Source organism: Microtus oregoni, unplaced genomic scaffold, assembly GCF_018167655.1.
Source record: "Microtus oregoni isolate MIOR12 unplaced genomic scaffold, Mior012 000098F_ref0000018, whole genome shotgun sequence".
Lineage (NCBI taxonomy): Eukaryota > Metazoa > Chordata > Mammalia > Rodentia > Cricetidae > Microtus > Microtus oregoni.
In genome coordinates this window covers 2,375,001-2,402,701 of record NW_024544711.1, presented here as the reverse complement: position 1 = coordinate 2,402,701, position 27,701 = coordinate 2,375,001, and the positions used below count along the sequence as shown (strand labels likewise).

General features: G+C 52.4%; 1 protein-coding gene across 2 annotated transcripts in view; it reads left to right on the top strand.

The window, feature by feature from the left end:
• Positions 1-27,701, top strand: part of LOC121442978 (pro-neuregulin-2, membrane-bound isoform) — a 182,399-nt gene that overhangs the window by 151,671 nt on the left and 3,027 nt on the right. The window contains exons 3-10 of one of the 2 annotated variants that reach the window (XM_041644629.1): positions 1,923-2,041; positions 8,451-8,571; positions 14,772-14,830; positions 19,409-19,432; positions 23,003-23,105; positions 24,781-24,904; positions 25,223-25,350; positions 25,913-26,140. In XM_041644629.1, the coding sequence (XP_041500563.1) occupies positions 1,923-2,041; positions 8,451-8,571; positions 14,772-14,830; positions 19,409-19,432; positions 23,003-23,105; positions 24,781-24,904; positions 25,223-25,350; positions 25,913-26,140 (906 nt within the window). Of the gene's footprint in view, positions 1-1,922; positions 2,042-8,450; positions 8,572-14,320; positions 14,398-14,771; positions 14,831-19,408; positions 19,433-23,002; positions 23,106-24,780; positions 24,905-25,222; positions 25,351-25,912; positions 26,141-27,701 lie in introns of both variants that reach the window. The other variant, XM_041644630.1, reaches the window with a different exon arrangement.

Here is a 27,701-nt window from a genome sequence, read left to right as displayed (position 1 = left end):
TCATATGAGAAAAGTTCCTTTTAGTGCAGCTGTAGGTGACCATGAAGATCTTGCTGGCTCTAGGTCCCCTGTGCACAAACTCTTCTGCCCTCAGCTAACACCATCTCCCACCCCCGCCTATCCAGCATGCAGGAAAGTGAGGAGAGCTTTGTCCCGGGGAAGTGGGATGCTGTGGTTATCTAATTAGGTTGAGCTGGGAAGCAGATACTCGCTTGGTCAGAGGGGCCTCCAGAGCTCTTCTTAATGAAGGAAACTAGTTGATAGAGGAGGGCCATGGGCAGGCACGCGCCCAAGGAGAAACCCAGCGCGAACCAGGAATGGTAGGGCATATAGTTAAGCCACCGTCATCACACTGGCAAGGCCAGCGCCACTGCAGTAAGGTCCATCAGTCTGCACCAACCTCAAGGGAATCTGGGAATGATATGCTTGAGAAGAGGCCAATTCCAAAACCAAGAGGGAGGTGCTCTCTGCTCAACTCTCCCACCATTCCTTCCCCATATCCTGTCCCCCATCCCCACACCAATCCTTATCCCAGCAGTATCATGGCTCTCTTTTGCATCCCTGGGGCTTAGACAGAACAGTGGCAGCCTGGCTATACCCCGCACATACTCCAGCCAGCTGTGCACATGCAAGGAATCTGGTTTTTGACCCCTCGCTAAAAAGAAGAGGAAGTCACAGCATGGCACACTATGTCCTTTCTCAGGTCCCTAGCTTTATCCTGAGCACTTTCTGGACCCCAAAGAGCATCATCAGTTTCAGGAAGGGTTGGGAGCTGTGAGCAGAGCCTTGCAGAACCAAGGCAGGGAAGCCTCCAGGAGGAAGCAAGGTTTAGTCGGTTTTTCAGAAAACAGACGAAGCCAGATGCTCTGGAATCACAGCTTGGGGGAGGTGCTGCTAGGACCTTGCCTGAGACCACTCAAGTGAGAGACTGGAGGAAGAGGCTAGCCCTAGCTCCTGGTGTGTTCTCTGGCCTCAGCTCCTGGTCCACCTCTGCTTTGCCTTGCTGAGTGTCTACCCGCGATCCAAGAGCCTTCTAAGACTGAGTTTGCCCGTACATTAGAAGAGAATACCCTAATTGGCCCTAAGGCTCTAGACCCTGGAGTACATGGTTTCCAGCATTTGGGAGGTGTTTGCTACACATCTGAGGATGAAGTTAAACAAAAGCCTCTTGGAGAGGCTACAGAGCGCCTCTCAATGGCAAGCTTGAGTCAACAGTAGGAGAAAGACGTGGAGTGGTACCATGGATTGATACAATTGCCATGAAGCTATCAGATAGATGCTCTCCCTGGTGTCCGGGAGTCAGAGTGCATGCTGCTGCTCTAGGAGAGCATCCAGATGGGCTCACTTATAAACAGTAGGGATGTGTTTAGCCCATAGATATAGAGGCTGGGAATTCTAAAATCAAAGGTATGAGGGCCTTCTCTAAACGTGTCTTCTTGACCTGCTAGTACCATTGCAGTGGGGACACCAGTGGACTTCAGGAAACACGTTCAAACCATAACCCTGAATAGTGACAATCTCCTACTTCTATGGATGGCAAAGGCAACTGGGAATGAGAGATGTGGCCACATGATTTCCCTAAGGGCCCTGGCATTCTTCCCCCAAGAAAAAGTGGTACAGAGAAACCCAGCACCGAGAAAAAAGATGTGAGAATTCATAGTTAGAACATGTGTGCTTTGGCTGGATATGTTGTCCTGAGGGTTCAAGTCTCCTCCTGTTCCAGGGTTCAGTGTATCACCTGCACTCCAGAAAAAAAAAAAAAAAAAAAAAAAAAAAAAAAAAAAAACAACGGTCTGAGGGACCTTCTTCTCGCCCAGCCTATACAGCCATGGTGGTTCTTTGAAGTGACCACTCAGTGACCACTGATAAGGTCCACCGACCCTGGCTCACACCTCTCTCCCTCTTTCCTCTCCCAAACCCAGAAAGAACTCCCGACTGCAGTTCAACAAAGTGAAGGTGGAGGATGCGGGGGAGTATGTCTGCGAGGCGGAGAACATCCTTGGGAAGGACACCGTGCGGGGCCGGCTCCACGTTAACAGCGGTAGGTGGCCCTCGAGAAAGGGAAGGGTCCCGGATGGTGGAGGGTTGGCAGAGCCGATGGGCTGCCCCCTCAGGAGACTGGCACATGATCTGTCTTGCGCTCAGCTCCCCTCCCTCCTGCTGCTGCACATCAACCCCAAGATCTCAGCCAATTCAGAGAAATGCAGTCAAAGCATAAATGTTTAGTTTTGTTATCTGGGCCTGGAAGAGCCGCCAGCTCTCATTTTAAATACCCTGAAAACTAAATATTTTGAAATCAAGAGGTGGGGGTGGGGGGAAGGATATTTTTAGAAGGCAATTACGGGAGGCTGGGCTGTCAGGAGCAAGACTGGGAAGAGACAGGCCTGGGGTGGGTGTGAGCTGCGTGTCTGTTGCCAGCTGCATCGTTGGGCACCTGAGCCAGGCCTTGGGGAGGCTTGAGTACCTGGGGCCTGTGGGCAGCCTCCATTTAAGGATAACAGACCCGGCTCACTGACTGTGTGCCCACTTTGAAGACTTACAAAAGAGGGCCTCAGAACTGTTTGGCTTGCTGGCTCACAGTGTCTGGCCCAGTGTCACAACAGAGAATCTCTTTCTGCTGGGTTGTCAGGCCTGGCTTTGGGACCCTAAGGAAACCACATATTCGCTCATGAAACTAGGAAGTCCAAAGGTCATGCTGGCTCCAGATAGAAGAAATTCAAGAACTGGGAGTGGGTTGGTTTCTTTCTTTTCTACTATGAAACAGCATCTCCCGTGTTTAGGGAGTGAAGCAGAAAGAGATGGCACCTGTCTCCGAGAGTCCCACATCAGCCAGCCCCCATCTCTGCATCCTCCTGGGGGCGGGTATGAGAAGGTATTCTTATTCATCCTGCTGAGGTCACATGCACACATGGTCCTGTTGCCGTGTTCAGGTAGATGGAGCACCATCTTTGCCAGGCTTATCTGTGTGCAGAAGGACAGTAAAGAGGCAGAGCACCCTGAGTGATGGCCCTGTAGGAGACAAAGCGAGATATCTCTTTGTGAGACAAAAGGAGCAGGAAGGGTTCCTGCGCAGAACGCCGCTGCAGCTATGCCCTCGCCAATGTGCAGGGCCAGAGTCTTGAGGGTCTGACTCACCAGGAAGCTGCAACCACAGACATGAATGACCCCTCAGCCTGCAGCATGCCGGTCTTCCATAGGCTTCAGAAGCAGGTAGTACACTGGGCTGAGCATAGGATCTCATGCAGAGATGGAATCCCAGCAGCCCACAGGCTTCAGTGCCTCTTGCCCCTGCAGCCTGGTGTGAGAGCAGAGGCCCAGGAGGAGCAAGAGTTCTGACATTTGCGCTGGTTCCAGCTCTGTGTTCCATGCAAGTGCCTTCCCTTCCTGAAGCTCAGCTTTCCTCCCTTAGGCTGAGTTAAGCTTCTCCTGGACTCCTGGGATTCTGGACTTGCTGCTGAGGCTGCTTTCTGCACCTCACCCACACACACACTCATGCATCCTTGCATATACCATACACATCTCTTTGCCTGGCTGCTGTGTCCAGTCCACAGCAGGCAAGACGACTCTTGATGTAGAGATGTGGTCATAGCTGATTTCCCAAGCAGAGATGCGTGGATTTCGTGTTTACTAGTGAAACCCAGCAGATCTGCAAAAACCACACCCTGAGGAGGGGGTGGAGGGTGGGCAGCGGGGAGCTGAGCCTGCCCCCAATAACTCATCCCAAGGTGGGTTTGTGGGGCCCTGCCCAGGCCCCAGGGAAGTAGGTCCACAGGGGCAGGGTAGGGCGTCAAAGGGCATCATCCCACTCTTGGATGGCTACCTACCTCTCCACTAGGGTAGAGCCATAGTTGTCTTTCCCAGATCGGAGCAGGCCCTCCGGAAGTGGCAGCTCTGGATCTCAAGGGAGCTTCCAGCCTCCCTGGGCTGACAGGGAAAAGGAGTCTACAGACACAGACAGAGCTTGGAACAAAACAGTCTGCATAGTGCAATCCCCTTCTGCCTTACAGAAACCAACAACCCTGTCCCAAGTGAAAGGGAACTGACCCAGGATACCAAGCACAGGGCAGGCAGCTTTGGCATGAGGTGTAGGCATGCGGTAGAGGCCTCTGGGCAAGGGAGTAGCTGGTTGAACACATCTGCACATGAACACACTAACACATGGGTTGTATTCAGCCTGACCCCGCTCTGAGTTCCAGAAAGACACAGCCTTGATTATCAACATAGAAATGACTGACAGGAAGGTAGAGTCCTCAGCCTGAGAGCATGCGCCTCTCCTAACAAAGTAGGGGGAGGATGAACACCTGAACTAAAAGAAAATGAGCCTTTTGCACAGCAAAATACACAGCTGCACAGCTGAATAGCTCAAGGCAGTGGGTCTGGACCTTCAAGAGGGGCAGAAGGTCTGCCGGTGCTAAAAGCAGGATAGCGCTGCAGCCTGGACAGCAGAGAGGAGGGAATCAGTGCGCCCGCTCAGCCTCTGTCCCATCTCACCTTTCTCCGAAGGTCTGAGACAACATGCACCATAACACTCATGGCAACTACGTCCTGGGTTTTCCCCTTCTGGTCATGTTTTTAATTAATTTTTTTAGATGTAATTTGCATACCATAAAATTTGTCCTTTTAAAGTATGACTCAGTGGTTTTCAGTATAGTCACCAGCTTATGTAACTATCCCCACTAATTCAGAACATTCTCATCATCACCCCAGACGTGTCATGTGTGTTAGCAGTCACCCCCCACTTCTCCCATCCCACGACCACTACTCTTGCTTTCTGCCCCTGTGGATTAATTTATAGTAGACATTTTGTACAAGTATAACCATATAGTAAGTGGCCTTACTGTATCTTAAGGCCCATCCATGCTGGAGCATGGGTGAGTGTATTCCTTTTATGGTGAAGTGATATTCTAGTGTGTGAATGGATGACATTTTATTCATCCATTTAATAGTTTGAATTGTTGAATCATTTGGATCACTTCCACATCTGGGCTGATGATTAATGCTTCTGCGGACATTCATGTTCAGGTGTTTGTAAGCACACAGGCTTTCAGTCTTGAGGATACACCCATGAGTGGAATTTCTCGAGTGTATGGTAACTCTGGGAATTTAACTTTTTTCATTTTTTATCAAAGAACTCCCAGAGGCCGGGAGGTAGTGGTGCATGCCTTTAATCCCAGCACTTGGGAGGCAGAGGCAAGTAGATCACTGTGAGTTCGAGGCCAACCTGGTCTACAGAGCAAGTTCCATGATAGCCAGGGCCACACAGAAAAACCCTGTCTCAAAAAACTAAACAACCAAAAAGAACTCCCAGACTAGATGTCTAAGCAGCCACACCACTGTACATGCTCACCAGGGGTGCCTCGGGGTTCTGGTTCCTCCATATCCTCTCTACCACTGGCTATCTTCTGGATCTACATTCCAGCCATCTTAGTAGGGATGAAGAGGGAACTCATTGTAGATTTGGCTTCACATCCCTAACAACCTCTCAGCAACATTTGCAAGAGAGAGGAGAAAAGGTATCATTCATTCACCGGGCTGAAGGACACTAGCCTATGCTCAGGGAAGCAGCAGAGGGTACTTCCCCTCAAGAATCAGATATGCGTTTGTTCATTCTGTCAACCATGTTACGCACCTATTCTGTGTCAAGCATTTGGTTAGATGCTGGGGTTTAGTGATGCGTGACAGGTGGCTATGCCCCAAGGAGCCAGGGTTCTAGTGATTCGGAGCTAGTAATGGCAAACTTGGTTCCTTAATCAGTGTAGAATAAACACTACCAGCAGAAGCTTGTGCAGTGAGCATAAAGATTGTACCCGTCTTGAGCAGCCAGGAGAGGCTGCACTGAGACGCTGGTATCTGAGAGGCCCTGGGCAGCAGGGCACCTGGCTTGTTAGAAAAGCTGAAATGAGTGTGGTTAAAATATGCTGAGAGAACAGGATTTAAAAACACGACAGAAATGGAGTGAGGCCCAGATAAAACCTAATGAAAGGCGGAGGGCTTTGTTCTAACTACCAAGGGACACCACCAAAGAGCCCTGATCGGGGAGGGATTGGCATAATTTACATATTCTAAAGACTGCTGTGGCCGCTGGAGTGAAGGCGAGTGTGAGGCAGGAGGACCAGCAAGTAGGTCACTCAGGGAAGATGTGACTATGACCTGGACCAGGGGAGGACGTAGGAGGCATGGATCAAGCCTCTTGAAGTGATGGAAGAAGTGTCCTTGAGGATAAATGGCAGTAAAGAACAAAGAAGAAAGAATAGATGCTCTCTGGGACCTTGGGGCTCACAGGCACAGGGAAGAGACGGGAAACTGGGAGGCCACTTTAGATATACTGGATTTGGGGTTGCTGTGAGCATCCCAGTGGAGAGGTAAGGGAGCAGCCTTCTCACTTAGAATTCCTGCCACCTTTGCTGTTCCAAATACAAAAGACGAGCAACAAATACAGATGTGCTAGCAAGGGGATAAGAACATGCTACCTTGGGACCTACCAGGACAGCTATGCCAAAGTGGCTTGGGAAGGTCTTACCATGGCAGAGGAGGTGAACAGGCCCTTGGCCACTATTCCCTGACACCTCTCTGAGCCCTGGCATCAGCCCCGTGATGTGGTATTGGCAGCCCAGACTCAGTGCTCCACAGCTGGCGTCCCATCTCTCTTCAGTGGTCCCTGCCACCCCAGCAGCTCCACTGCAGTCCACTACAGTCACAGAACGACAATGAGGACCGGCAGCAGGAGGTCTCTGTCACCATTGCTGCAGAGGAGCCATGCTGGGCCTGGCAGATCCGGGCCAAGATTCCTCTGGCTTAGCCAAGGCCCCTGGGAGGCCCCAGGCTGCGGTCCACATTCATCTGCTCACGTCAAGCCTTGGTGCTGACGTGCTCTTTCACAAGGGACAGGGGATCTGGCAGGAATACACAGCTGCAGCTCTAGAGAGGGACTTGGCCATTCTTTCCTCGCTCCTCCTTGGAGGTGTAACCAAAGGGCAAGACAGGTCTAGGGTCTGCCTAGTGTTGAACTTTATAACTTGCAGACATGGTCACCACACTGTGTCTCTTCTCTTAGTTCTCTGTCCCTTTCTTAGTTTTCTGGGTCTCTGTGACCCAGAAGTGGAGCAAACGCCAGTTCAAAGCTTTCTCTCTCTGGCCAGCATGTGGGTCCCAGCTGGGTTTGTGGTGGAGCCCTGAGGAGCCCTCCGTAGGGGTGGGTGGGGCCTGAGATGCCAACTCTGCAACAGGGATGGGGTGGAGGGGAAGGCGGGAGCTGGCCCTACCCGCTGAGTTTTATCTACGAGCTCCTGCAGACATATACAGAGGCTGTGCTGTGTGTACACTCCAGTCCCCCACGCTCCATCTGTCTCCCTACATGTCTAAACACTGAGGGTGCCAAACGCCTGCCTGCTCCATCCTCCTCCTCTCGCCTCCTCCCCATTGCTGATGGGAGCAATGAAGGCTGCCACCCCAGAGGAGATAAGGGTAGCCAAGGTGGAGTGAGACACTTCAGTCGGGGACCACCGCTGGGCAGGAGTCAGAGACCCTGAGAGCCCCAGAGCAGGGACTCCTCCTAGTGTCCCATCCTGGAAAGTCAGTGTGGAGAGTGCCTTACAAAAGAGGTTTTTGCATTTAAAGCCAGCTTTCTGGACACCGTCCCCTGATAAGGGAGCAGTACATTCATTCTTTTCATTGTTTCAGACAAGCCTGATCCATCAGGTTGGCAACCTGAGAGCCCAGCCTTTCTCCCTACAGCTGTTCCCTGCTCCCATCCCTCTCCGGCTACATCGCCCTGAAGTTCAAGATTTATAGTTTAGGCTGTCAAAGGTCTGGAAGGCTCCTGCCACAAGCAATAGCTGACAAGGAGGGGAACATGAGGGAGACACCGAACATTTCTAGACACAAGACATGGCAGCCTTTATAACATCCCAGGCCTGGGAACAAGAAGGAAGAGCGTGGAAGCCCAGTTCCTCCTGCTCCCCATATACACAGCCACCTTCTCGGAGCTCAGAAAATGACAGCATCTGGAAGGTGTCATTTCCCTGAGTTCTCGGGTCCACAATAAGAGTCTGAGCAGAGCAATGGATACAGGTTCTCCCTCCTAAGCCAATTCTTACACCAACTTCTAGTCCTATGGTGGAGCTCCCCAAGAGGGAGACAGGGGTGGGGCAGGGGTCAGGTCTTCCTCCAATGGAGAAGTTCTTTCTTTCTCTTCCACCCCTCCAAAATAGTGAAAAACCGGTTGCCTGGCTTTTGTAGGTCTTCCAAGAGTGTGAATGCAGAATCACACTGGGCGGACTGTCCAGCATGGCTTCCCTTTTGCCTTGTTGCCTGCTAAGAGATCCCCCCCTAGATCTTCCCTGCCCAGGCGTCCTGCAGATCCTAGTGACATGAAAGAACATGAAGGAAGTGACCCCTGGGCCTCACGGTGGTCTCAGTGGGTCACTAGTCCATGTCTCTCGTATCTCCAGTGAGCACCACTCTGTCGTCATGGTCGGGACATGCCCGGAAGTGCAACGAGACAGCCAAGTCCTACTGTGTGAATGGAGGTGTGTGCTACTACATCGAGGGCATCAACCAGCTCTCCTGCAAGTAAGTGACCTGCAGGGGTGGGCACAGGGCCGAGAGCAGGGGAGGAAATGTTGGGGCAGAAGTGGAGGGCTCTAGAAAAAGTGAGCTTCCAGTTACTTGGAAATGATCCCCAAGGGGCACAGGCAGGGTGGTTTATCCACTTTCGGGTCCTTTCTGGACTTTGGAGATATGTGAGTTCTAAGGGGTGCATGGACTCCTGCAGACCCAGTTTCCTAGGCTCTCAATGCCCTGTCTCCCAATATCCATCTCTTACCACCCTGCAGGGAGGTGGGGGTACCCGTCTAAAGCACTGGGTGTTTTCTCTCTCTCTCTCTCTCTCTCTCTCTCTCTCTCTCTCTCTCTTTCTCCTCTTTCCCCACCATTTTGTCTTTCTTCCCCATCTCTAAGCAACTCTCCAAATTTGTCCTGGGTGAGCATGTCCCAACTGCATCTTCTTCTGTAGAAAGAAGCCTGGAAGAGTAAGGCAGGAGACAGGCTGTAGAGCCCTTGGTACCTGCGGATCTCACTTGTGTTATCTAGGGGAAATAAGGGTCTCCCCAGATCCCAGTGCCAGCCTCAGATCTGGCTGTTCTTCCTGTCCCGGTGACCCCCAGTGGCCAATCCTGCCCTGAGAACTGCTTGTGCCATTTTAACCCATTCAAATCTCTATGGAAGGTAGGGACTTCAGCAAGGACGCCACCATGGGAATGGCTCAATGGAGGTGAGGGTGGCACCAGCAGGAACTTCAAGGAGCTCAGAGCCCCACTATCCAGGCAGCACTCAGGATAAGTGTGAATGAAGCCGCCAGGAAGTCCCCGCGGGTCTTCTGGGCGATCCGCCTGCATGTGCTTGGAGAGCAACACAAACGTGATGAGCAAAACTCTGGCCATATCTTAAGAAGGAACAGGAAGGGGGTCTGGTCAACAACTTGGATTTCTCAAAACAGCCAGTGCCAAGGGTCCCAGACTAGGTGCCAAAGCTGCCCCATTCCCATGGCATCTGGACAAAGGCCACCAAAGTATTGCTAGTTCAGAAAGAGGGTTTCGACCTCCCGATAGAACTCCAGGTTCTCCTGCCTCTGACTACCCAGGCCAGATCTTGACCTTTCTAAGAATATGACCCTGGAGAAGAGGCTGGGACTTTTAAAGAACCCTCTACAGCTGATAGGGTCCCAGTGTCCCTGTCTCCTCCCACTCTCCCATGGGACAAGAGAGCTTGGTGGCACTGCCAGACAGAACTGTGGGCCTGGCCCCAGCTGGCCTCCTCACTGACTTCCTCCATGGTCCCACCCTTCACCTGCTGTCACCCCCTCTCCACTCTCCTTCCTCCTGAACCCCTCAGGGAAGTTCCAAGAGCAACAAAAGGTTCTCCAGGGAAGTTCAAGGCCTGGCCTTGGCTTCTAAGAGGCAGCCATAATCGCAGTTCAGGCCCAGGGAAACATCCCAGCCTTACAAAAGCTCTGAGCTCTTTGGAACAGACTATAGAGACTCACAAAGTTCCCAGCATGCCTCACAGAGACGTCCCAGCCCTGACTCCCCTTCCCCTCTACCACACCAGGCCTTCCTCTTCCCTAACCCTTGGACCTCTGACCCTCCAAAGAATCCAGCATTGTCACTGAAGTTAGCCCTGGCTGCAGGCAGGGAAGGCTCTGCACCCCAAGACAGGCACAAGGACACCTAGGTGTCCCCAGAACCCAGGTTCCAGGATGGAGTGCAGTGTAAGAAAGGGAAGGAGAAGACGATGGCTCCCAGGGGAACCTACCAACACGACTGTGCCCCCAGGAGCCAGGGAATAGGCCCTGCTACATTTGAAGGAGCAGGGAGAGGCATCCGAGCTTTAATGAACACGAGGGTGCCCTGTTTCCTCCCCCACCCAGGCCAACTGGGTCTCAGATGTGATAATGGCACCCAGAGCCACTACTTCCATCTTTGCCCCTCTGGGTCAGCGCCAGTCAAGGCTCCATAACCCACTTCCCTGAACCCCTTTGTCACATGCAAGGGACATCCCTGGCTGGGCCTGCAGTCTTGGAGCTGTGCTGGAGAAGGGCAGGGGGAGGGGGCCGGGCAGAGCCCAGAGGCCATTCTGAGGGTGGGGAACTGGGTGGGAAGGGGGGCAGGCCTCTTGGGGTTTCTGATATCACCTGGATGGAGAACAAAGGAAAGACTTTAGGAAACGGGACTCACGTCTACCATTTGTGCTGTTTGTTTACTTTTTATTTTGATTTTTTTGCATTTCCGCTTAGCTTGGATAATGAAACTACACTGGTCAGTTTCATTCCAGTTTCTATAAAACTCAGTTTTCCTTCCTGGTTTTCTTACACTTGTTGCTGTGTATTGGTTCAGAGCCCCCCCCCCCCTCCCAGGGAGTGTTGGAAAGCAGGCAGGCACACTCCGTAACCCTCTTGTTTTTTCTGGAAGTCAGTGCCAAAAGAAACAATGTCACTGATATTGAATTTTGTTTTCAAAAAGAAAACTTAAGGGGACTTGAAAATGGGGGTCTAAATCAAGGTGACTGTCCCGTCTGGGCCAGACAGGGACCTCCACACTTCCTCTTGCCGTTTTCTCCTCTTCTCTCCGTGTGTTTGTTGAGCACGGTTGGTGCGTGACTCTTGGGGACTGGTTCAGGGGATGATGACAGAACAAGACTCTCTTTCCAGCCCTGTGCACATACCAGTGGCATGCCTCCCTCTCCCATCAGCTCATCTCCCCCTCCCCGGCTTCCCCACCCCATCCCACCCCATCTGCCTGCTCATCCTCACCCCATCTCCACCTGCCCTCGTGAGCTCCGAGACCCTGGCTCCCTCCAGTGCCTGGGGCACGGCCTCATCCTTCATCCTTCCTTCCCCAGGTGAGGGCAGCACACATGGCATTATCCCCAGGCTACCAAAAGGAGAAACTGAGGCCCGGGAGGTGGGTGGGGAACGGGGACAGCAGAGGTCCTGACCTCTCTGCCACCCCAGATGCAGCCCATGGGCTCTCCTCTCTGCCCTTCTCTCGCCCCTGCTCTTCTCCAGCCCCAGGTTCAGACCTTCTCAGAGCCAGAGCTGATGCCTGTAGGAAGGTCAAGGAAGGCTTGGCCTGCCGCCCCTTCCAGCCCACCCCGTTTCCCTGAACTTCACAGGGTCATCCCTGTTTGAGTGGGAGCCACTAGCCAGTCACCAGCCAGCCACTCGCACCCAGTACAGACTCCTACCATGCTGATAAAGGGAAGCAGCTGGCTCCTGCTACCCTGGTCTGGCTGCAGGGCAGGAAGGTCAAAGGCCCTGCTCACACCTAGAACCTTCTCTAAAGAAGCTTGAGTCTCCACACACAGAACTACAGAGAGGAGTAGGAGTATCCAGGAACCCCTAAAGGATAGCACTGGCTATCAGTCCTTCCCCACCCTGACCACCCTATCCCCCAAGGCCTTTTCTTTATCCAGCAAGGAGGAGCACCCATCTCACAGACAGGTGCAAGACTAGCACCAGAACATTGCACAAATACCATAGCACATTGGTGTTGTGGACCAGTCAATGGTGCCACCTGGAATTGTGCAGACAGTCAGACTAGTCCAGGCTGAGTATGGGACAGAGACACAGGGGTGTGTTTATAGTTATCACTGGTTTCCAAGACTCATGGGACAGCAGCCCTGATGTCAAATAAGTTCCTCTTTGTCCCTTTCTGCCCCTGTACCCCGCTGTTCTTGCACACACACACACACACACACACACACACACACACACACATTTGTATACACTGATTTCCCTGGCAGACAATGAACATAGTCAAGTCTAGTCCTTTTCTGTTACTTTGTAGAATCCAAGAGTCACTTTGGCAACTTCTGGGTCTCTATCCTTTATTCCCAAAGGTGATTCCGTTTGAAAAAGAATCACTTAGCCCGCTTCTAATCCTATTCCCCACACAGTGGGCCCAGGAGCAAAGGAAGCAGAGCTGAGCCTGGCTATGGTCAGTTGGGAAGCCCCAGCCACTTCCTCCATCTTCCTGGGCTAAAATGACTAGGGACAAGTGTCAGGGATCAGAGGGATAGAAGAGGAGCTCCTCCCCTAAGCCACCCTATTCAACAGGGTAAACGTGCATTGCTGTGCCCAGCCCTCATAGGCAGACCTCCAAGTGACCAGGCACATGGGCACCCATGCTCCATCACTACAATGTCCAGCTCTCCCTCCTTCCCCGACCCGGAGAGATACCACAGGCCCAAAGACAGTCTGGCTTTGTGTCTGCCTGCCACTCCCATTCCCCATTTCTCCAGATTAGAGGCCACAGAGTTGTCATGATTATCTGTCATAGCCAATGGCTAGCATCTACCCTAAGGCCAAGGGCCCTCTTGTTAGGTACAGTAGAAGACTAAGGCAGAGAATCCTCGCCTCTTGAGGAAGTCTAGGCTGACTAAGGTTGCACAGTAACCTGGTACTGAGGGGTTACTGCTAATGGAGTCCCCCTAGCTCCTAGGGGAATGCAGAGCAGGGCGACAGAGACCTGTTTCTGAAGAGAGACATGCACAAGGGTCAGTACAGCCCTGTCTGTGGGTTTCTCCCTAGGTAACTGGCCTTCCTGGGGTTCAGGAGAGAGTACAGGACTGGGCATGTCTCCTAGAAATCTATGAAACTGGGACTTGCTTAAGGGGAGAGGTGGCAGCCAGAGAACAGAAGGAAGTGTACCTTGCAGGCATGACAAGGTCAGGAAGAAGGGGGTGGATGGGTGGTGTCTTGAAGTGGCAAGGAAGGCAAGCTGCAAGGAGATCTAGGCCAAAGCCAGGCCACAGTGGAAGAACAGGTCTCAAGGAAAGGGCAGGCGAGCCCCAGCTAGCTTCTAGCCAGCTGCTGTACAGAACAGACCTCCAGGGTCCCCCCCGTTAGGCTGCTCCGACCTCCCCCAACACCAGGTATCTGGAAGGTAGCCTTGGTACACTGGCAATCGCACCTCTCTCCAGCTTCCCCTTTCCCCACATCTACTGCTTTAAGGCAACTTCTCCAAACTGTGCCCTGCAAGGGTTCCCCTAAAAAGTGCCTTCTGTTCCAGGCCAGCCAGAGCTACAGCACGAGACCCTGTCTTCAAATACATAAACAAAGCTTCCTTGGTCAAATAAGTTTGTAGAGTTCAGTTATTATCTCCTACAAAGCTTTTCATGACCCTTCCTATGCTAACGGAGACTACAGGAGCCCTGGGGGATGGATTTCCCACACATATTGGCACACACATCCCTCTTTGAGAGAACAGATCAAATACCTCCTAAGTCCCTTTAGTCATGAGCACACCGTGTGAGAACAGCCTAGCAGAATTCTACTTTGAGTTTTCTGGGAGCTGTTCCATAGAGGAGGAAACCTGCCCAGAGTCCCAGAGAGGATCCTTCCGCAGAGCCTCGAGGAGTGACACCAGGAATTTGTATCCCATAAGTCTGGCTGCCTGGCACCCTGAGGCTACAGTTCTGGCTTCCTGGGGCACCAGGCAGGTAAGAAGGAAAATTCCCCAACCAGTAGGACAGTTAGTTAGTCAATAACCCACCCACCTTCCCCCACCCAACTTCCCTAACTCATCCTCCTCCCTGCCCCACCCCACCCGCCCCATCCCCAACAGAGCCACATGGATTAGAGCGTTTGTTAGAGAGGACAGAGCCCTCCACCCAGCCCCTGACTCCAGCCCCTTCAGCTACGAGTGTGACCCCAAGTGCCTGACTTGGTTTTCTCATTCATCACTGCGCACTTTGATTTCTAACCTTAGCCTCGTGGATGATGCCAGTTTGTTCTGTGATTTTTCCCCTTTTCCTTCTCCAGATGTCCAAACGGATTCTTCGGACAGAGATGTTTGGAGAAACTGCCTTTGCGATTGTACATGCCAGATCCTAAGCAAAGTATGTTTGAAGATACAAACACAAGTCCCCGCTCCTTAGAAAGCGCCGGGTGCAGTCCCCAGTGCAGGGCGTAGGGTCAGGGGTGTTGGTTGTTTTGATCTCCGGCTGTTATGTTTTGTTTCTCTTTTCTTTTTTGTACTTTGGTTTGTTAGTTCTTTTGTTTTGTTTTTGTTTTGCTTTGTTTTTCATTTTTTGGCCTAATCCTTGGGTTTAAAGTTCAGGGCTACAGGTAAGGGGCAGAGCGACAAGGCCAGGACAAATGGTAACCGTGGCGAGGAACCTAGCTGGCATTGGCAGGAGCCTGTGCCGGGGTGTTGCAATGCCTGTGTCTTGCTATCCTGGCTCTCTCTTTCTGGTTTTCTTTCTTTTGGTAGGTGTCCTGTGGGATACACCGGGGCCAGGTGTCAGCAGTTCGCAATGGTCAACTTCTCCAGTATGTTTCTTTCTTCTATTTCTTTTCTTCCCTGGTGACTGGCAGTCTCCCCATGTGGGAGGGATGGGGACCTTACTTATCAAGACTTGGCGGGAACAGGGGTGTCCTGAGCTCCTCTCAGTCCTCAGTGCTTACCAGTAGCCTCTGCAGAGGAGACGATACACCCGTCTCCCCGCCCAGCCCCATAAGTCGCCTGTATCACCTGAGAGTTGTAAAGCTGAACTCTCTGCAGCAGCAGGGCCATGTCCAGGCCTCTCCTCTCTTCTGGGATCAGGCAGCCTGCCAGATGGGGGAAGAGGCATTTGCAGAGCCCTCCCTTACCTCTGGTGCCAGGCTGCTGATGGGCCAAGCAGTGAGTGTGTGCATGTTTCTACGGATAGGCTTGAGAGATTAGAAAAGGTTTTAAACGTCTGTCTTCTGGTATGGCCAAAATGGTTGGGGTTCTAGGACCAAGGCGGAGGGCAGAGTGGAAGAGAGCAGCCCTAGCAATGGTTCCCATGGATGCCAGAGACATTTGTATGGTTACAGGAGGAAGTGAACTGGGGGCTGCCGCAGATGCTAACGGACTAAGGAGAATCTGGTGATTCCTCCCAAAACCTGTCTAGTCTGAACACTATCCAGGATCCCATCTCCTTTCTTTCTTCCACACCGGGAGAAATCTGGCTAGAATAGTGGCTGTTTTCCTTGGCGCCCAGGAGCAGTTCCTTCAGGCACCACCAGGGGGGGGGTGGATGGAGCAATTAGCCTCTGGAGAGTTCCAGACTTGGTTTGGATCCCTGTGGTCTGTTGGCCTTCAAGACCAGAGCCATGTTACCCATCCTATTCTGCAGAGCAGACTAGTACCCTCTTTTTAGGGAGGACATCTAGGTCCTGCGAACAGTAAGGAACCAGAGAACCCAGATGACATTTGAGTGTTGGGAAGGAAAACTCCATAAAAATACCAAAAGGGAAACCCAGGAGCTACTAGGCAGCATGTCAGAAAAAGAGTTTTAGAGTTCGGGTCTCAGGGTGGAAAAGCAAAGCTCACAATTGTCCTCAGACCCCAGACAAAGCCCAGACATCTATCTACTGCCTTTAGAAGGAACATTTGGGCCCCAGAAGGTGAGGGCTGTTGACCCAGAGAGTCACCTCTGTCTATAACATGAGACAGGCAGTGTTCTCTTCAGACCCTCTAGTCACAGGCCACGGGGAAGAGCAGATAAAGACAAAATGTGTGAGCAAGACGTATAGACCAAAAGAATTCGCTAAAACTCAAGCTCTGGGAGGATTTCAAAATCAATACAGCCCATGTGGAGAGCTCTGGGGCAAGGGAAGAGACTTCTAAGGCTCCAGGAGAAGCCAGAGCAGACAGGCAAGGGTGGGCCTGCTTAGAGAGGCACTGGGGGGCCAGTTCCTTTCCACCCTTGGCTAAGAGCCTCCACAGCTTGGGAAATTGTTCTGGACAGTCCCAAGCCAGCCCTAGCTCAGAGAGCAGCAGAGCCTCCAGATCATGGGCTACTATGCAAAGTCCCTTGGCCAGCTACATCACATCAGCCTAGCCTGTATCTTCTGGGGAGGTCAACAGGACCCTCAGATTCCAAAAGAAAGCCTGCAGCTGCAGTCCCCAGCTTCCTGCCTGTATCATCAGTACCACACAGGTGCCTTTATATAGAAGATTCCTGTTCTTCAAACACGTTCCCTGAAGGCCTTTATGATGCTTTAGTTCATAACGAGCACAAAGACATCCACCATCCTGTGCCCCCTGAAGCCCTCAGCTGCCCATCCAGAAGGACCGGTACCTAGATCCCTAGTCCTGGGCCTTATTTAAGTGTTCTGGATTTGTTCTCTTGTCTCTAGACTGAGGATAGCGACATCTAGGCCTGGACGGCAGCAGTGAGAATGAAATGAACTGATGCACTCGAGGGGCTCATCCGAGAGCCTGCCTTTATCACCTGAGGGCACTGTAGTATCCCTCCCAGCTATAGGTGGTGGGGAGGAGGGCAGGAAGAGGATACCTCCCTGCATTGCTGAGCAAAGCGTCTGACCCTGCCACCTACCCAGACCACCTCAAAACCAGGCAAGATTTTGACCCCAGTAGCACTTTCACCCCAAAAGCACTTTGAAGCTTCTCCCACTCCAGGCCGCGCCCTCCTGAAAGGGAAAGCTGGCCCATCTGTATCCCACATGTGTATGACCACACACTCACACACATGCAAACACAGGAGCACATGCTCACATCAGCACATACATCACTGTCTCCTCCTCCAGGCACCTTATGACTGCCATTGGTTATGTCCGAGACAATAAATTTGCATATTTCCTAAGAAGCCTGGCCCTGGTGGAAATCTGACATCCAATTTACTGGTCAATATGAACATTTCTGGCCTGAGGCTCAGTGGTACCACACCATCCTGGCTAAGTGCCATGCAAAAATAAACACGAGTAGGTGATTGCTCTCCTAACTGCAACAGACACAACTGTAGATCCCTCAGTGCCTGCCCTTGACCTAGTGACTGGCCAAACTTTCAGTGGCTTCACCAATCATGCAAGCCGCCACTGGCTCACCTTACCGTGACACCAGGGAGCTGCTGTTGACTCAGTTTGGTTCCCAGAGCAGTGACCTGGAAGAACGTTCTCAGAGGGCTTTGAGAGACTTGCTTGCTTCTCCAGGTGGCCATCATCCTCAGGAATAGTCAGGCAAGGCTGAGCAGGAATAGCCATAGCTTAGACCCGTGATCCCTTTCAGTAACCCTCCTGATTTCCTGCATCACCTTGAGAAAGTACCATGGCACTACAGGGTACCGGCTGCCCCTTAGACTTCACCAACTTTGTCTGAAAGTGACCTGAGGACCAGCACTTGGAACCTGCTGAAACTGGTCTGCTGTCCCTCGGGTAAGCATGGCAGGACATCAGTAACATGCTCCCAAGTGCCTCCAAGTCCTAGGCTCCAGGATGAGAACCTCTCTGTGACCCTTTGATCCAGCCAAAGAGGACCCTGAGCTGCAATTAGGGCTCCAAGCAGTCAGGGCAAAACTGAAAAGAAGCCAAATCCTCAACACCTCCCCAGCTTCAGAGTGGCAGAACTGCAGAGGGCTTGTGTTTGAAATGCTGGGATCGGCACTTCCTTGATGTGGCCTCAGCACAGAACCGGTTGGGTCAAAACCCCAGAATCTTCCTCAAGATTCTTGGGATCAGGACCTTCTTGGTCTTTGGCTCAGAGCCACCCACACTCCCGCTCTTTTCCAAATACAGAACCCTCTAGAATCCCTTTCAGAACGCACAAAGAAGTGGTGCGGATAATGCTCAGGGTGCCCTTCTTCCACAGAGGAGAAGCCCAGTGACAGGCCTGGGTGACTGATGTGGAAGTCAGTGAGGGAGTGTGCCCAGGCAGGTGTGAGCAGGGGCCCTGGCATACACGTGTCTTAACCTCCTGTTGGCTAGGCCTGCTCACATTTGCCTCTGTATACTGGCACTTTGAAGAGAACACATCCACATAGCAAGTTAGAGACCCAGGTCTGTAGAACAGGACAGGCTGTGCCTGAAAAAGCAAGACAAGTCTTTAAAACGTCACCAAGATTCCTGGGCTCCCACCCAGATCTCCTCCCATTGGACAGAATGGTTCTGAAGCACAGCCAGGTTTTCAGACCTTCCAGGATCCCATGGCAAGGCCTGATCCCTGCATCATAGCTGAGACACTGAGATCAAATAGGTTGGCCATCTCTCAGAGTCACGGACAATGGTGACTGTGACTGCCAGCGCTGACCCTTATTTAACCTCTCAATGTTGTAAGCATCCACCTTTCAAGGGCTTGAACTCACACATTCAGGCAATGACCTCACTTCCAACACTGTAATTTGTCCATAGTGTAAGAAGTATGCGTGCTCCACAGATGAACTCACTCTTTCTGTGCTCTCAGTTGGAGATGCTCTCCTGAGTAGTGAGAAGGGTTTGGGTACCACAGCCCAATCCTGGGAGCCCAGGTATATGGGATATCAAATGGAGCAATGACTTGCTTCTTGGGGTCTTCCCTATCCCCATTGTTCTCCCCTATGACATCAAAGCTCTGCACTCAGACTGCCAGGAGCTCTGTCAGGCCAGCTATGGGCTCGTCCAGAGACATGACACATTCATTTTGAACAGATGAAAAGGACCCCCAAGAATGAGATAGGGGTAAGGGCAAACTGACTTCAGGAGGGCCTGAGGATGCTGAAGGGTTGGAGTTAGAGTCAGGAAGAGGACATTGGGCACTCTTCCTTGAACCCCACCCCATTGGTCCTCTGCTCCTAGGGGACTTTGCCAACTGACTCTTGCACCTATGCCTTCTCACCAGGTACTAACTCCACTGCTCACCTCCAGGGAGCCTTCCCTGCCTGTCAGTTCTAACATGGCCTCTCTCTTGCCTTCTTGGGGCTCTCAGGGACTAGGGACCAGGGAAGGAGCTCAGGAGGCCAGGAGGGGGCACTACTAACCTGCTTTCATCTCACAGGCTGGCTGCCCAGCGTCTGAAGAGTTCTGACCAACGTTTTCTCTCTCTCTCTCTCCCACCCGCCCCTCCTCTCATTCTCTCCCCTGCCCCCGCACTCTCTTCTGCACTGCCAGAGCACCTTGGATTTGAGTTAAAGGGTATGGCACCTGATCATCGCTCTGCATCATCTGCACAGCTCCCCCCGACCCCGCCGCCTCTGATGCCAGGATCGCGGAACTTTAAGCTTCCTTTCCTCCCAAATGGAAAGGGGGCGATTCCGAAAATTTCCCTGGCCTCACCAAGATGCCCTAGCATAAATCATGTTGATTTAGAGCCAGATAAGAAAATCACATGAAGAGCAGGGTACCCTGAAGTTCAAACTGTGCCTGGTGCCCAGTTAGCACCCGCTGCAGGGGAGGAACCTGCAGGGACTAGCCCTCCCAAGCAGTACAGCCTATCAGCAATCACACCAGGCTACTCGAAGGGTCTGTAGACAGAAGAAACCTGGTTTGGGGAGCTATGCAGAGAGGCAACTTTTTCCATCTCACATTGGTCCTCTTTCCTTGCTAAATCCATTTCCACTGCTTCATATTCTCTACACCAGGCTAGAAGCTGACAATGTCCCATTTGCTCCTGTCCCCGCTTTGTGGTCTGTCTGCCCCATGCTCTGCCATCTGCTTGAGGCTTTCAGTTCTCTGTGACTGCCCCTCCAGTGGCATGTAGTGTGTATGTGTATCTGCGGGCAAGGCTGCCTACCCTCCTTTCCCCTACCACCCTCCCCAGAAACTTCCATGTAACTCCCTACATCCCCCACAGTCACACACTGCCCTTTGGCCTCTAGAATACTACCTGTGTGGACGAGACTTTGAGGAGGAACATTTTAAGCTTCCTGGGCTTCGTCTTCAGCCTAGGCCCAAGTGTCCTGGGATGTCACAGCAGCAGACACGCAGGGCTCAGGAGTGGTGGGAATGCTCTAGTAGTAGTGATGGGAACACCAGAGACAACAGATACGGAAAGGCAGCCCTGCGGAGGTCTTAGCTCCCCAAGCACCTGTCGGTTGCTCTCAGTGGAAGGCAAAGTCTGTATGTGAGTGTCTGTCTGGGTCTCGGGGAGGAGGGTGGAGGCTGGGTACACAGGAATGAATCTGCAGGTATGTGTGGATGGATTCTGTTGGGATGGGAGAATGGTGATGTCTGGCTAGCAGTGTCTCAGGACAGGCCTGGGGATACAGAAAGGCTGTGGAATGTCTGTGTTAAGCCCAGAGTATTTGGTGTTGAAACTGTCAGCAGGAGGAGGTGTAGGTGTGTGTCTGTCTGGGGCCAGGGAGTGGGGATGCACTCACTCATTTAACCAAAAAGCTCCACTCAACACCAGACCTTACCACATATAGCATCCCTACCCTCCTGGAACTGCATTCAGAGGAGACAGCAACAAATGGGAAACACTGTTGACAACTGACACAGAAAAAATAAATAATAAAAGAAAGTGAGCTCCGGGTTTGGCTAGGCTGCAGTAGAGAACTACTGTAACTTACGATCAAGAAAAGGTGTGTCCTACATGGTACCATCTGGCAGCCAGCCCTCCAAACACCTGGGGAAGAGTGGTGAAGGCGGGGACACAGTACATGTAGGCTTGCATTACTCAGTGGACAGAGATGCTGCAGCTGACTCCAAGCACAACAGACCACAGACAAGATCCAAAAGGAATGTGAAACTAGGTAATCGGGGGCCTTGAAAATACAGGAAGCCCTTGATTTTTATGCTTGTAATGAGCACCCATCGTGTTTCTAAGCAGCAGCAGACTAGAATGAGCTACGTTATTGCTGGTACCTGCGGAGCATGGGGATGAGTCAGGGTTAGAAGCGCAAGCAGAAAGGCCTGCCTGCCAGAAGATGGCCATCTCTAGTTGAGGGGGGCCCCCTCCTGGACTACAGAGGCAGTAGTGAAAATGCTCACTGGTCAGATCTATGCCTCACTTCAAAAGCGATGGTGAGATGACTTTTGGATGGACCAGAGAGGTGGGAAGAGAGGGAGGGGCACGTAGAGAAGCCTTACTAATGATATGGGCAGGCAGGTGTGGAGAAATCTAGGCTACTGGGGTTTCGACTGACCGTAGTTTGGCTGGGCATGGCTCATAGATATTGAGCCGAGAAGCAGGGAGAATCAGGGCAGGAGACGGAAATGGGGAATGCATACCCATAGGACTGAAAGTCTATCTAGATGGTGCCAAGAAAGAGTGGAGGAAAGAAAGAGGCCTGGGAGTCTTGGTTCGTTTGGCATGGGTTAAGAGAAAGAAGCAGCCATTGTAGAAAAGTCAGGCCACCAAGGAGCAGTTCACCACCAAAGTTCCGGGGCACCAGGCCAAGTGCCAGGGCTTGATAATGTGGAAGCTGTTTTGTTTCGAGACAGCGTTTCTCTATGTAGCTACGGAGCCTGTCTTGAAACTCGTTCTATAGACCAGGCTGGCCTTGAACTCACAGAGATCCACCTGCCTCTGCCTCCTGAGTATTGGGATTAAAGGTGTGCGCCACCACAGTCCAGCCAGTGGAAGCTGTCTACAACCATGAGCAGAGTGGTCTCCAAGAAGTGATGGAGACATTGACTGGGGAGGCCTGGTAGATTAACAGAGTAAAGCTCAGTGGGCAGAGATTGGTTAAACTCTAGCTGAATGTAACTCAGTGTGCTTGGGCATGCATGTATACCCATTTCTGTAGCATGTGGTCAGTTGTGTGTGCAGATTCACCTGTATGAGCGTCTGTGACTCCAGGAGCCATAGCTTAGATATGTGAGTATCCGGAAGGTTTGTAGCTCTGAGGTTGCTGGTGTACACAGGAGGTAACATAAATCTGAGAGATCAGGGACAGTTCTCAGAGCTCTGCCAATCACGGAGGGCCTGCCTCTACTTATCACTGAACTGGTAGCAATGAAGGTGGCAGTACCAGCCAGCAGGTCTGAGTAAGGTGGGCTCGCTGAGATATCGCCTGGGCTGTAGCCAGTGCTGTTGCCTTTTCCTTGTCTTCCTCCTGGCTTTCTCTGTTTTAGAGGGGCAGGGGTGGCCATACCAGGCACAGAGGGAAGGCGAACAGTTTGGCTCAGCCTCACCTAGCTCGTTAGTGAAGGTGGGGCCTGCTCCTTGTGCACACAACATCCCTGCATGCTAAGTGGGGCTTTGCTGTCCCTGGTAGGCCTCTCCAGCAGACAACAAGGTCCAGTGAGCCAAGGCACTACCCTGACCAGACTGTGGGAATGGAGAAAGGCCTTTCTTTCCATACCCCCTCTAGGCCCAATATGCTGTGTTCCTGCTTCTGGCCCTAGCACCCCTCCTAAATCTGGGCCTGATGTCCTATCACCACCCCTTCTTAGGGAATCGGGGTGCCTGAGCAAGGCCTTTGCCCTGGGCCTCTGTTCATTGCCATGAGGAACAACCCTCTGCTGGGCGGCCATGAGCAGTGCAGGGGTGCTGGTCAAGGTGTTGCCTCCCCTCTACTGTGGCTTGGAACTTCACTCCTACTCCATCCCCTCCTCCATCCCCTGCATTTCCCACTCATGTGCACTGGGCAGATATGGGGCTTGGGGAGGGGTGACCAGGTGTAGGGGGAATCTGAGGGGAGTCAAGGAGAAGGGATGGCAGGAGGGGCTAGAGCCTGTGCTGAGGGCGCCCACAGCTTGGGAATAGGGAGGTCATATACAAGCATCTCCATGGGCTCTGTTCCTGCTCTGCCCCTGCAGAGGCTGAGGAGCTGTACCAGAAGAGAGTCCTGACAATTACTGGCATCTGTGTGGCTCTGCTGGTCGTGGGCATCGTCTGTGTGGTCGCCTACTGCAAGACCAAGTAAGTGTTACATGCTCAAGCCGAGAACAGGCCAAGCCAGGGGGTAGCCTCCAATATGTTTTTGTGAGAACAGAACTTTTTCCCTGTACCTACTCTGCCCAGCCTACAGCTTCCTGTTCCCAGTAGTCTCAGGGCCTCTGTGGCTATAGCTCTACGGGACAGGCACAGGGAAAGTCTTGGTTCAAACCCAGCTCTCCTGTCTCCCACAGGACCTGGAGCAATTGGGCTATCTCAGGGCAGGTCGGGGCAGCAGCTGGGAAAGCTGGGAAGTGTAGAAGAGGGCAAACTGAAAGATAAGCCAGAGAGGGCAGCCCAGACCGCTCAGAGCAGAAAGGCAGGATCAGAAAGAGTGGGTAGAAACCAAAGATATCTGGGATTCAGGTGCCTCCATAAAACCTTGATATGAGACTTGAGGTGGTGTGGAGCCAACGAAGGCTGGGGTGGTGCAATATTTGTTTAGATCTGGAAAGTGAGCCTAGACAGTTACCATTTCAGAAGCTGAGTCCCTGGGTCTGGACTCCTGCTGCCCTACAGATGGGGCTGAAGGTCCTGCTGACCTCATCTTGGATGGAACCTGAACCAGAAAGGCAGGGAAGGAAGGAGGAGGAGGGACTGGGCCAAAGATGTAGGAGTCCGGGAACTGAAGAAAGAAGTGCCAGTTCTGACCGGCTGCATTTCCTCCTTACTGCTCTAAACTTTCAGCAGCACTGACACTCAGCCCAGCCCCGTGAGCAGGCTCCAAGCAAGTGGCCCCAGGGCATGTTTGGCTTGGGACTTTTTGTTGCTGTTTGTTTGGAGGCAGGGTCTCACTACACAGCCCCGACTGCCCTGGGATCCACAGAAGTCCCCTTCTTCCACTACATCTTTGCCTCCAAGACATGTTTTTGAAGCCCCTATCCTCATTTGGAGAGCAGAAGGGCTTTCCCCATGAAGTGGCCTTCAGGCTAGGGCCTAAGGAGAGAAGACACAAACCAGTGGAGAGGCTGGAGTGTAGGGCAGAATGCTGCCCAGGATCCAATGCTGGCTGTCCCAGGAAGCAGCAAGCTGGGTGGAGGGAGGCAGCAAGAGGCAAGCCTGGGGCGAAAAATGGGATATTGACGAGCAGGGAGAATTAGAGCCATAGGAGTGATAATTACAGTTGTATATGATAAAATAATTTTCTGAGCATTTATTATGTATCAGTATATGGGAGTCCTACTGGCCTGGCTCCTGAATCATAGCGTTCTGTTTTATCTTCTTTATAAAACTTCCCTGGAAGTGACCATTCATTTACGTGTTATTTACTCTCCATCTCCCCTCCTGGCCTCAGGCTGCATGAAGCACAGACCATGTTTACCTCATCTGTTCCAAAGCAGAATCTGGAACACAGTAAAAACCCAATAAACAATTACTAAACAGATGAGGGAGGGAGGGGCTAGCGCTGTGCGAGAGTCATTTATGGGCTTTCTGTGGTCAGTGGTCTTTGGGATGGTAAGGGGTTCTACATTACAGATGGAGGCAGAAAAATATCTTCATTTAAAAAAGAAGAAAAATATCTTTATGAACCCCAGAGCTTTGCCACACAGTACAAAGCGATGGGGTTATGTGCATTGCCCAATCTCCCTGGAAGGACAGCCAGGGAATTCCGTCCCTTTGGGGGAGCCATGCTAGGCTCACCTATCCTCTCCCTACGTAGAAAACAGCGGAGACAGATGCATAACCATCTCCGGCAGAACATGTGTCCAGCCCACCAGAACCGGAGCCTGGCCAATGGGCCCAGCCACCCTCGGCTGGACCCTGAGGAGATCCAGATGGCTGATGTGAGTGGTGTTCCCAGACCTGCCCCCCTCTTAGCTCGCTGGATAGCAACCGTCTCTGGCTGGAAGCATGGGCCAGGGCAGTCCTGTGTGTTGGACACCAACTCACCAAGGACCTGGCTTCACTCTGCTCATTTCCATAAGGAAGAATGGGGGGGGATTGGTTGTGGGGGCCATCACTGATCCACCATCAAGTCACATCTCACTCAGGGGGTCACCCTTTAACCTAGAGCTTGGTGCTCATCACTTGCCCCCCCCACCCGTGAAGGGAGCCTATCTAGTCTCCATCGCTAACTCCTCCCAACTTTCTGTCCATTCTAGTACATCTCCAAAAATGTGCCCACCACAGACCATGTGATCCGGAGGGAAACTGAGACCACATTCTCTGGGAGCCACTCCTGCTCACCTTCTCACCACTGCTCCACAGCCACGCCCACCTCCAGCCACAGGTGAGCAGCAGCAGGGCCCACAGAATCCTGCTGATTCCTGTACTTTGTCATTCAATCGTCCACAGCTAGTTGATATCTCCTCGTGTGTTTGCATACCGATCACAGTCCACCTGACTCTCCAGTACTGGGGCAACCTGCCCGCACACACACAATAGTTCCTACAGCTAGAAAAATAACAAGGCTGGTCCCTCCTTCCATGGAGAGCTAGCTCCATGCAATAGTCAGAGCCTTTGCATACTGGCCTCTGAGGCTGGGATCCTGAGGAACGGCTAAAGAACATGGAGGTGGCAGTGTCCCAGCTGGGGATGTTAGTGGCAGGAGCAAAGGAAGGAGCCTCTACACATGGCAACTCACCAACCACAGGATCCCAGCCTTCCTTATCCCATGATCAGGGTTGAGCACCTGTGAAACTCCACATCACCCCAGAGCAGAGAGGACAGGGATCTAAGGGAGCCACAGAGGAGCTGAAGAACTAAGAGCAGGGTGGCTATGGGACCTCACACCTGCACTAGAACAGCTTGCCCTTCCTGACCTATCAGCTCACTCTATCTGGTTTTCCCAGACATGAGAGCCACACGTGGAGCCTGGAACGTTCGGAGAGCCTGACCTCGGATTCCCAGTCAGGCATCATGCTGTCATCAGTGGGCACCAGCAAGTGCAACAGCCCAGCCTGTGTGGAGGCGCGAGCACGGAGGGCAGCGGCCTACAGCCAGGAGGAGCGGCGCAGGGCTGCCATGCCACCCTACCACGACTCCATAGACTCCCTGCGTGACTCTCCGCACAGTGAGAGGTCAGTTTCTACTACCCCTTGACTGAACCCCACCTTGGCTAGAAAGTTGTCACTCCCAGCCCAAAGCTGACCCTTAGGGTGCCTCAGAGGCATCGCCAAGAACCTCAAACAAGGTCCCAGAAAGGTTAGGGGGTCTCCTGGGATTAGAACTATATCTAGCTCAGTGGATCCTGGCTGGAGTGACCACATAGTTTATCCTATCAGGGAACGTTAACAACCACGCAGAAGCATCAGGGACAAAGAGGGTTGTTCCATACACCCAGGACCCAAGACTGTCTGGTTCCCAGTATCACCTCAGCAGAAACAGAAAGACGCCAAGACCAAGGAAATTAGAAGCTAGGAAAATGGTTATTTTCAAGGGTACTCACCAGAGGGCAAGGACATAAGCCAAGGGTGATCTCGGACTGTCAGCATCAGCACCCCAAAGGCATGGCTGGGATCCTGAGAAGCCCATGAACTAAGGACCAGGACGTTTCTCTTTCCCTGAGGCTGGCAAGGGTGCTCAGTGGCAAATAAGCTTGCCCACCAAGCCTGGCAGTCTAAGTCTAATTCCTAGAGTCCACAAGGTGGAAGGAGAGTACCAACTCCCACAAGTTGTCCTCTGACCTCCAGACACACTCTGTGGCACACGTTTTCACACACACACACACACACACACACACACACACACACAGGAAATTCCCTTCTTCCCTGACTCCACACCAGGAGTCCTGGGAACGAGACCCCACCCTAATGGGCTTTGCAGTGGCTGTCAGGCCAGCTAGGTCTGTGAGAGGAGAGCAGAGGAGGGGACACCACGGCAGGGGAGGCTCAGGATGGAGGGCAATTCTACCTCTTCCCTACTCAAATGACTCTATGCCAGGCCTGGGCTAGTGAAGCATCCCCAGAGCTGACCTACCTGCTCTTATTCCAAGCGAGGGACAAACCACAACTCCTGAGCAGTTTTTACATGTGCTAAGCACAGACACCACCCCAGGGCAGAGAAGCCCGCTCCAACTACTGATTCCAAGAAGCACCCAGATTCTTCTCTCCAAGCCCAGCCCTCCGCCTCAAAATTTGTTCCTTCTGTGTAGATAAGAAGGAACAACAACTGTATACATGGGACTGATAAAGGACCCTGCCTCATTCACACCTGTCTCTGTTGTCTTCCGTGGTAACCCTGGCCCTAGGTGGGTGGGAAGACCCTCGGCAGGGAGATGGGAGAGGAACGTTTTTCAGACGTGGTGTACCCTGCAGCTGTTCTAATGGAACAGCTTCTGCTCGCTTGGGAGGTAGAGCTAAATAGGAAGGGCATCCTTAGCAGAGCTGAGGTTGGATTTGTTCGGTTGGCTTGGTTTTGACTGGAAAGGGGAGGGGGGGCGTGTTTTGTTTTGTTTGCTCTGGGAACTTCCTAGAGTAAAGAGACCCCAAGGTGGTGGCAGGACTGGAGAGTGTGCCTCAGGAGAGGAGTGGGTAGCACCCAGCAGTTAAATAGTTCTGTGTGTAGGAAAGGGAAGTGAGCAGGCAACTGATTCCTGATCCCGTAAGAGAGTAGGAAGGACACTAAGCCAGTTCCAGAGCA